The sequence below is a fragment of the Camponotus floridanus genome, unplaced genomic scaffold (assembly GCF_003227725.1).
Source record: "Camponotus floridanus strain SB8 unplaced genomic scaffold, Cflo_v7.5 scaffold433, whole genome shotgun sequence".
Lineage (NCBI taxonomy): Eukaryota > Metazoa > Arthropoda > Insecta > Hymenoptera > Formicidae > Camponotus > Camponotus floridanus.
Window position 1 is genome coordinate 42,164 of NW_020229585.1, and position 11,792 is coordinate 53,955.

At 26.9% G+C, this 11,792-nt stretch overlaps 1 protein-coding gene across 1 annotated transcript; it reads right to left on the reverse strand.

Moving 5' to 3' along the window:
• Window positions 1-3,195: 3,195 nt before the first annotated feature.
• Window positions 3,196-7,541, reverse strand: LOC112639036 (submandibular gland secretory Glx-rich protein CB-like). The gene is made up of 5 exons (XM_025411827.1): window positions 7,449-7,541; window positions 7,031-7,198; window positions 5,093-5,497; window positions 3,553-3,615; window positions 3,196-3,492 (listed from the first exon to the last, which is right to left on the reverse strand). Exons 1-5 carry the CDS (start codon window positions 7,539-7,541, stop codon window positions 3,196-3,198), a joined length of 1,026 nt encoding a protein of 341 aa, XP_025267612.1.
• Between the last annotated feature and the right edge of the window lie 4,251 nt (window positions 7,542-11,792).

An 11,792-nucleotide genomic window follows, 5' to 3' on the forward strand; every position in this document is an offset into this window, starting at 1 on the left:
TATTATGTATATACCAATGTCATACTCAAGACATTCTATAGATATACTTATTATATACTAAAAGATATTTTCAGTATGTACTGAGAAGTAGGAAAAATCGGACATAGTAGCATTCTTAGTACATACTCAGTATATCGCAGTATGTATTTCGAATGTTCCTAGAACATACGCAATATACTTTTGTGATATTCTCAGAACATTCTCGGAATTTACATGTGCTGTGTGGGGCACACTAGTGCAATCAGTTCAGCAATAAAGAACAGATTATATATAATGTCGTATTGTAAAAAAATAAAAGTATTAGAAAGTAATCTTTTTTAAACATATAAACGTAGCTTATGTTACATATAACATGTTTACATATCACATGTACTTATTAAAATAAACGTAGCTTATATTTTACACATCAAATGTATTATCGCAAAACAAATTTAGTATTGCTTATAATTATACGGTCTGTTCTTTATTGCTGAACTGGCTGCATTAGTGTGTATTAGTTCAGAGTTTATCCTTTTCCCTCCATTTTGATAGGAGAAAGATAAACTCTGAACTAATGCACACTAGTGCAACCAGTTCAGCAATAAAGAACAGATTATATATAATATCGTATTGTAAAAAAATAAAAGTATTAGAGAGACAAAAGTAAGAGAAGATCTAATACGAAATCAATGTACACAGAGTATTTAGAATATATATATATATAAAATATCAATATACATATATTCAAAGATTCGAGTGTGCGCTATGACTTGATGCGTATCTTTGAATGTAAAAATCACATATGTGTTGTTTGGCATTTTCATATGGCGTAGATCAGTGCTCAAAGAGGTGAATCGGCATCTGTATGTATAACGGATTCCTTATACTATATTCTGTGCACATGGATTTCTATTATATTATATAATTGATATAAATGCAGAAAATGAAATGATAAGAACGGAATTGGCAGATATAAAAACAATTAATAGACATGCAAAATCAATTAGCGGAAACAATTAACAGCTGTTGTTTCTGCAAATAAATCATTGCAGGAACAGCATATAAGCATATGTTCAAAGATACGCATCGAGTGTGCGCTATGACTCGATGTGTATCTTTGATTAAAATAAACGTAGCTTATATTTTATATATCACATGTATTATCGCAAAATAAATTTAGTATTGCTTATAATTATACGGTCTGTTCTTTATTGCTGAACTGACTGCACTAGTGTGTACTAGTTCAGAGTTTATCTTTTTCCCTCCATATTGATAGGAGAATGATAAACTCTGACCTAATGCACACTAGTGCAACCAGTTCAGCAATAAAGAACAGATTATATATAATGTCGTATTATAAAAAAATAAAAGTATTAGAAAGTAATCTTTTTTAAACATATAAACGTAGCTTATGTTACATATAATTATTACATATCACATGTACAATCGGCGTCAGGTATGCTTTAACACACGAATATATGTATATATCAACACACATGCAATTTTCATATATGTATATGCAAAATATATAAATGTGCCGATATGTGCATAAATTCATGTGTTAAGGCTTACCTGACGCCGAGTGTACTTATTAAAATAAACGTAACTCTCTTATGTTACATATAACATGTATTATAATTAGATATCACATGTACTTATTAAAATATACGTAGCTTATATTTTACATATCACATGTATTATTGCAAAATAAATTTCGTATTGCTTATAATTATACAGTCTGTTCTTTATTGCTGAACTGGCTGCAGTATTACATGTGTACTAGTTCAGAGTTTATATTTTTCCCTCCATAATGATAGGAGAAACATAAACTCTGAAATAATGCACACTAGTGCAACCAGTTCAGCAATAAAGAACAGATTATATATAATATTGTATTGTAAAAAAATAAAAGTATTAGAGAGACAAAAGTAAGAGAAGATCTAATACGAAATCAATGTACACAGAGTATTTAGAATATATATATATATATATATATATATATATATATATATAAAATATCAATATACATATATTCAAAGATTCGCATCGAGTGTGCGCTATGACTCGATGCGTATCTTTAAATGTAAAAATCACATATGTGTTGTTTGGCATTTTCATATGGCGTAGATCAGTACTCAAAGAGGTGAATCGGCATCTGTATGTATAACGAATTCCTTGTACTAAAATATATTCTGTGCACATAGATTTCTATCATATTATATAATTGATATAAATGCAGAAAATGAAATGATAAAAATGGAATTGGCAGATACAAAAACAATTAATAGACATGCAAAACCAATTAGCGGAAACAATTAACAGCTGTTGCTTCTGCAAATAAATCATTGCAGGAACAGCATATAAGTATATATATGTTCAAAGATACGCATCGAGTGTGCGCTATGACTCGATGTGTATCTTTGATTAAAATAAACGTAGCTTATATTTTATATATCACATGTATTATCGCAAAATAAATTTAGTATTGCTTATAATTATACCGTCTGTTCTTTATTGCTGAACTGACTGCACTAGTGTGTACTAGTTCAGAGTTTATCTTTTTCCCTCCATATTGATAGGAGAATGATAAACTTTGAACTAATGCACACTAGTGCAATCAGTTCAGCAATAAAGAACAGATTATATATAATGTATTGTAAAAAAATAAAAGTATTAGAGAGACAAAAGTAAAAGAAGATCTAATAAGAAATCAATGTACACAGAGTATTTAAAATATATTTAAAGATTCGCATCGAGTGTGCGCTATGACTCGATGCGTATCTTTAAATGTAAAAATCTCATATGTGTTGTTTGGCATTTTCATATGACGTAGATCAGTGCTCAAAGAGGTGAATCGGCATCTGTATGTATAACGAATTCCTTGTACTAAAATATATTCTGTGCACATGGATTTTATAATATTATATAATTGATATAAATGCAGAAAATGAAATAATAAGAACGGAATTGGCAGATACAAAAACAAGTCATGCAAAACCAATTAGCGAAAACAATTAACAGCTGTCGTTTCTGTAAATAAATCATTGCAGGTACAGCATATAAGCATATATATGTTCAAAGATACGCATCGAGTATGCGTATCTTTGACCATATATATGCTTATATGCTGTTTCTGCTATGACTCGATGCGTATCTTTGAATGTGTACATCACATGTGTCGTTCGGCATTTTCAACATATAATGACTTACGACATATTAATAGTAATGTTGCTGTTTTTGTTTTACAGTTGATTGAGCTGGCTGCGATGGCGCTGGTTGTATTAGAGTTGGCTGAGATGGAGCCGATTGCTCCGGAGTCGAATTCGTAGAAACTGATTTTGTCGGAGGCTGTTCTTTTAATGATTCTTCTGAAGAAGCCGAGGTTGATGGTTGCTGCTGTTGCAATGAATTATTTGCAGAAACAGCAGCTGCTAAGTTTTTCTGCATGTCTACTAATTGTTTTCGTACGTCCGCCAATTCTTGTGGAGAAGCCGATTTTGACGATTGTTGCAACTGTTCTTGGAGTAATTTATTTGCAGAAACAGCAGCTGCTTATTGTTCCTGCATGTTTACCAATTGTTTCTGTACATCTGCTATTTCATTTTCTGAATTAACTTCAAGTTCTCTACTAAAATCCTAAAAAAATTAAAAAGAATAAAATTTTTTTAGGTTTAGTATACAATAGTGCTATGATATAAAATATATATATTATATATATAAAATAATTATTTATTATTATTAATTTTAAAAATTACTATTCTTTTATGTGATATTTGATATTAGCTTTTTATTTATTTTCTCATTTTATATCAACAAAGCAAATAAAAGCTAATATTGAATATTACATAAAGAATATATATATATATATATATATATATATATATATATAAATATTACATAAATTTTAATAATTAATAATAATTTTATATATTTTAATAATTCATATTTAATAGCTGTATATGTAGCTATTTATTTATTATCTTTAATAATAACTTTGATTAACATAATACTTAGTGAGAGGCACATTACTTTGTCTTTTTTTTCATTAATTGTTCCACGATTCAGATATTATCGTGTAAAAGCATAAATGGAAACATAATTAGACATTGAATATTACATAAAGAATATATTGCTTATAATTATACAGTCTGTTCTTTATTGCTGAACTGGCTGCACTAGTGTGTATTAGTTCAGAGTTTATCTTTTTCTCTCCATATTGATAGGAGAATGATAAACTCTGAACTAATGCATACTAGTGCAACCAGTTTAGCAATAAAGAACAGATTATATATAATATCGTATTGTAAAAAAATAAAAGTATTAGAGAGACAAAAGTAAGAGAAGATCTAATACGAAATCAATGTACACAGAGTATTTACAATATATATATATATATATATATATATATATATATATATTATATCGATATATATATATATATTCAAAGATTCGCATCGAGTGTGCGCTATGACTCGATGCGTATCTTTAAATGTAAAAATCACATATGTGTTGTTTGGCATTTTCATATGGCGTAGATCAGTGCTCAAAGAGGTGAATCGGCATCTGTATGTATAACGAATTCCTTGATAACTAAAATATATATTCTGTGCACATGGATTTCTATCATATTATATAATTGATATAAATGCAGAAAATGAAATAATAAGAACGGAATTGGCAGATACAAAAACAAGTCATGCAAAACCAATTAGCGGAAACAATTAACAGCTGTTTCTGCAAATAAATCATTGCAGGTACAGCATATAAGCATATATATGTTCAAAGATACGCATATTCGATGCGTATCTTTGAACATATATATGCTTATATGCTGTTCCTGCTATGACTCGATGCGTATCTTTGAATGTGTACATCACATGTTCGGCATTTTCAACTTACTACATATTAATAGTAATGTTGCTGTTTCGTCTGTTCTGCCGATTCTGTTTGTGACCTCGTCCCCAACCGCGACCTCGACTCCCTGCTCGTTGCCAGCGAGCAGGTTGCTTCACTACAATAAAAAGATTGTTAATATTAATGTTACATATTTATAATTTGTTATTTTTTTTTAATATACTTACATTTTTTAATATACTTACTTTATTTGTTTTACAGTTGATTGAACTGCCTGCGATGGCGCCGGTTGTATTAGAGTTGGCTGAGATGGAGCCGATTGCTCCGGAGTCGAATTCGTAGAAACTGATTTTGTCGGAGGTTGTTCTTTTAATGATTCTTCCGAAGAAGCCGAGGTTGATGGTTGCTGCTGTTGCAATGAATTATTTGCAGAAATAGCAGCTGCTAAGTTTTTCTGCATGTCTACTAATTGTTTTTGTACGTCCGCCAATTCTTGTGGAGAAGCCGATTTTGACGGTTGTTGCAACTGTTCTTGGAGTAATTTATTTGCAGAAACAGCAGCTGCTAATTGTTCCTGCATGTTTACCAACTGTTTCTGTACATCTGCTAATTCCACTTTTAACATTTCATTTTCTGAATTAACTTCAAGTTCTCTACTAAATTCCTAAAAAAATTAAAAAGAATAAAATTTTTTTAGGGATATAGTATACAATAGTGCTATGAGTGCGCGCTGCAATGAGCTATTAAAATATATAAAATATATATATTATATTATATATATAAATTTTTATAATATATTATATATATAAAATAATTATTTATTATTATTAATTTTAAAAATTACTATTCTTTTATGTGATATTTGTTATTAGCTTTTTATTTACTTTCTCATTTTATATCAACAAAGCAAATAAAAGCTAATATTGAATATTACATAAAGAATATATATATATATATATATATATACATATATATATATATGTATATATACTTGATACTATTTCTTCTAAAATAATTATTTGTAACTACTTTCCTGTTACGCTGCTATCTTTTCTACTATTTCTTTTATAACCATATGCTTTCATAAACATATAATTGTTGATATAAAATAAAAAAATGAATAAAAGCTATAAATATCACATAAATTTTAATAATTAATAATATTTTTATATATTTTGATAATTCATATTTAATAGCTGTATATTTATTATCTTTAATAATAACTAATAATAACTTTAATTAACATAATACTTAGTGAGAGACACATTACTGTGTCTCTTGATTCCATTTTTCATTAATTGTTCCACTATTCAGAAAGTATCGTGTAAAAGCATAAATGGAAACATAATTAGACATTGAATATTACATAAAGAATATATATATATATATATATATATATATATGTATATATACTTGATACTATTTCTTCTTAAATAATTAATTGTAACTACTTTCCTGTTACACGCTGCTATCTTTTCTACTATTCCTTTTATAACCATATGCTTTCATAAACATATAATTGTTGATATAAAATTAAAAAATGAATAAAAGCTATAAATATCACATAAATTTTAATAATTAATAATATTTTTATATATTTTAATAATTCATAGTTAATAGCTGTATATATAGCTATATATTTATTATCTTTAATAATAACTTTGATTAACATAATACTTAACGAGAGACACATTACTGTGTCTCTTGATTCCATTTTTCATTAATTGTTCCACTATTCAGATATTATCGTGTAAAAGCATAAATGGAAACATAATTAGACATTTGTGTCTTTTATAGAATTATATTATATATAAACTTGATACTATTTGTTGTAAAATAATTATTTGTAACTACTTTTCTGTTACGTTACTATCTTCTCTACTATTTCTTTAATAAATATATAATTGTTAATATGAAATTAGGTAGCAAATAAATGCTAATATTAAATATTACATAAAGAATAGTAGTTTCAAAATTAATAATAATATATGTAGTAGAGAAGATAGCAGTCTAACAGGAAAGTGTAGTTACGAATAATTATTTTAGAACAAATAGTATAAAGTTGTATATATATATATATAATTCTATCAAAAACATAAATGTTTAATTATAATTTATGTTTTTACACGATATCTGAGTAGTAGAACAATTAATGAAAAGTGGATATTATTAAAGGTATTAATAAATATATACTTACATTCAATTTTTTTTCAGAATTATCCTTTTTTGATGTTGATGTACGATTACTATTGCTCGTTTTTGATGAATTCGTAGATTGCTTCATCGCAATTGATTCGACGCAAATGTGCACGAACAAAAAGCCACGGACAATGGACAATGGATTTTTAGTAGAGAAGATAGCAGTCTAACAGGAAAGTATAGTTACGAATAATTATTTTAGAACAAATAGTATCAAGTTATATATATATATATATATATATAATTCTATCAAAAACACAAATGTTTAATTATAATTTATGTTTTTACACGATATCTGAATAATAGAACAATGAATGAAAAGTGGAATTATCAAGAGACGCAGTAATGTGTCTCTCGCCAAGTATCATGTTAATCAAAGTTATTATTATTAAAGGTAATAATAAATATATACTTACATTCCATTCTTTTTCAGAGTTATCTTTTTTATTTTTTGATGTTGATGTACGATTGCTATCGCTTACTTTTGATGGATTTGTATATTGCTTCATCGCAAATGATTCGACGCAAATGTGCTCGAACAAAAGGCACAGACAATGAACAATGGACAATGTACATACAAGTCAGTTATTAGCGTCATCTAGAATAAATGCAGTAGCGCTGATAGATTTACTTATTCTTCTTTATCTATGAATAATATTATAAGTAAGTTTATCGATCGTAACTATAAGTAATCCTTAAAGGTCGGTAATATAGTTTGTAATTTCAATAAAAGTTTTATATGATCGATTATGGATTTATTTACCATTTGGATTATCAATCGATAGATTATGATAAGTTTTGCATGAGGGCAGCATTATATTAAAAGAGACGGTAGTTTTGTGTCTTTAATTACTATACGTATCATATAATGTATGTGATAAGTGGGTAATAGTGGACAAGTGAATAAAAGTGAAGAAGAAAAGGCAAGAAGGATAAGAAGAAAATAAAAAGAAAGGTATATTAAAAATTATTATTAAAATTCATAGACATATATATTGATTGTGAAAGATATTTACTTTTCTTAAGATTATGTACATGCAAGGTTTTATTATAATTTACTTTTGTACATATGTTTTATTTTATTATATTTGTACATAATTTTTCTTTCAAAATTATATTAGTATATTAGTATATTATATCCTTTTATATCATATTTTAAATTGCTGTGAAAATATGCTATTCTTTTTATACATATACGACTTTTAAAAAGTAAAAATGTTCTTGAATAATGTGCATATTCTTAGAGCAAAATAATATTATTTGTTAAATTATTTACTTTTTTCAGCTACTTAAAATTATTTAAAAACAAGAGAAAAGAACGAGATAGAAGGAAAGGAAAAGAAAAGAAGAAGATAAGAAGATATAAAAAGGAAAAGGTAGAAGATAATAAGAAACATAATAATTAGTTATATAGTTCAGGTATGTTTATGACATTTAATTAATGCATTCTTCTGATTGCTGTTTCAGAAGTTGCGCTATTTATTTTATATTTATATAATTATATTTGGTATTGTAATATAGTCATATATTAAATTAGTATTTCAAGAATTATCAGAATATATTACGTTGAAGAAAATATATATTTACTGTCACTTTTCTATATAATTCTATATGCGATGCACTCTTAGTATGTTGCATTGTTAACTCACTATTTATAATGATTTGATTAGTGATTAGTGTCAAAGTATACAATTATTTTCTTACTGAAGATATTTTATATTGTGTATATTGTATATTTTATACTCGATGATTTGGAAATGTACTCTCAGAGTAATAATTTGCAAAATATCTTAATTGTTAATATGATAACTTAAAATCTATGTTACATTATATACAATTCTGATTTTATTTATACAATTTAAATCTTTTTTAGGAAACATAATTTGTGAAGAAAAAAATAGAAAAGAATAATGTACATATAGTAGTATCTAAAGCAAAATGCCGAATATTTTCATTGGACTTCAAAATACGAAGATGGGCATTAACGAAAATTGTTCAGTTTAAATGGGGATTATAATATTATAAAGTTTATTATAATATTATTACTTTCCACAATATTAACAAAATTGTATACTTTGACAATAATCATTAATCAAACCATTATAAATAGTGATTTAACAATGCAGCATACTCTGAGATTGCATTGCATATAGAATTGTATAGAAAAATGACAGTAAATATATATTTTCTTCAACGTAATATATTTTGATAATTCTTAAAATACTAATTTAATATTTTATGACTATATATAAATATAAAATAAATAGCGCAACTTCTGAAACAGCAATTCTGAGGTTTCAAGGTTATCAGCTTTTTTCATTATATTAAAAAAGAATTTTAAGACTAATAGATATATTTATTTTGATACATAACGACATATATGTATTTTAATAGATTTAGAAATAATATATGTAATATCTGAGTTTGTTTACATTTTCAGCTTATTTTCGTGAAATTTATTGCAGGAGATATTCAAAATGTTATTTATCAATATCAACACAAATCTTTAATTGCTGAATAAATGAACGATGTATTCTTTGAATGTTATTGTAAACATTGTCTTTTAGTACTCCCTAAAAATCTAAAAGAGTTAAATATAGAGAACATATTATTAATGTCACCTAACATTATTCAAAAAACATCGTTTATTTATGCAAGCGATTATGCAATTGCATTGATTTTCATGGACAACACTTTAAATATTTCCTGCAATAAATTTTATGAAAATAATATTAAGTTAAGGACGTTAACAGAACATTAGGAACATAAACATTAGGAATTACCATGTACATTATAAGAAATTGCTTCCTCAGATATATTTTCTAAATCTATTATATTAAATATCTCGTTATACAGAGTGTATCTGATAAAAAGTTGACCACATTTTTTTCGAAAACCAAGGTTTTGATCAAAAAATGTTTCTTACAAAAGTTTTATGACTTCGAGGGGGACATAAGATAATGCCATTGGTTTAAGTGTAATGCTTAGGTGTAGGTGCCAAGGTTATATAAAGGCTAACCTAGTTTTTTTAAATGAATTTGATATAATTTACTTAAACTATAAAATATCTCGTAAAATATTCATTTTTCAATTATCTTACCTCAATACTTTTATGCACAGAATAATAAGAAGAATCAATTGGTATAAAGAAAATAATGTTTTAAAAAAATATGAATTTGCAACGAGCACTTACATATTTCTTTAAAAATATGAATTTGCAAGGAGCACTTACATATTTCTTTAAAACAATACCAATTGATTCCTCTCATTATCGAAAAATTAATATTTTATGAAATATTTCATTCTTTTATAATTTTTTACACAAAATATTACGAGGAATTGATTGATATAAAAAATTAGTTACGAGGAATTGATTGATATAAAAATTAGAGTAATTCTATTAAAAAAACTAAGTTGGCTTTTACAAAATTTTAGAATCTACACCCAAGGTCAAATCAATAGCACCATCTTATATTCCCCTCGAACTCACAAAATTTATGTACGAAACATTTTTCGATGAGTCTTGATATTCGAGAAAAATTTGGTGAACTTTATCAGATGCACTCCGTATATTTCAAATATGATTTACAGAGTATTTTATTTTAATCTTATCAGGCAAATATCTCAAAAAATATAGAAGACATGAAAAAATGTTTCAAACAAAAGTTTTATGACTTGGAGAGGACATAAGATGGTACCATTTGTTTGACCTTGAATAGTCGTTTTTTAAAGAGCACATGTAAAGATTACCTTCAATTTCTTAAATGAAAACCCCCATTTTCTTGTAGTTTCCTCGAGAGCTTTTCAAAACACTATAATAAAGTTTTTTTTTAAGTACTTTTTAATTTTAGGGCTTGAAAGTATCGTTGACATTAACATTACTCAAAGTATACCACGTGTAGGTTGCACGGTCGAATTTACACTTTTGATGTGTTTCTGTGTATATGCATGTATGCACAAATACAATAGAAATGTAAATTTGATCATGCAACTTCCATGCGTTATACCTTGAGTAATGTTAATGCCGATGGTACTGTATATTTTAAGCCTTATAACTCGAAAAGTACTTAATGAAAAAATATTTTATATAATGTTTTGAAAAACTTTTGAGGTAAGCTACAAGAAAATGCAATAAAAAAATGGGTAAGAAATTGACCTTTATGTGCTCTTTAAACGACTATCCAAGGTCAAACAAATAGCACCATCTTATGTCCTTCTTGAAGTCATAAAACTTTTATCTGAAACATCTTTCCGTATGTTTTATATTTATGAGGATATTTGTCTGATAAGATTAAAATAAAACACCCTGTTTAAAACATATCGTTGAACTTGAAATTCTCTTTTACATAATAAAAAATATATATCTTAATAAATAAATCTTTTTACATCGTTAAGTTATCTATGTAGAAACTAGTACTAAATTTTATTTATCAAATAATTTATTGCAAGCAATTTATCGCATTTAAAGGTATCCATTTCTCTTAAATGATATTAATGTTAAACAAGAAGTTTTAATTTTTTGCACATTAGCTCCAGAATTGACAGCATCAAGAATTAGCGCTTTTCAAACGGATTCAAGGTAAGTTAATGTTTTTTTATCAAAAAAACAAAGGCTGCTGTGCGCCTGTAAAAAACCAGCTGCTGTGCGCTTGTAAAAACCGGCTGCTGTGCGCCGATACAGAGCTGCTGTGCGCCTGTAAAAACCGGCTGCTGTGCGCCGATACAGAGCTGCCTGTGCGCCTGTAAAAACCGGCTGCTGT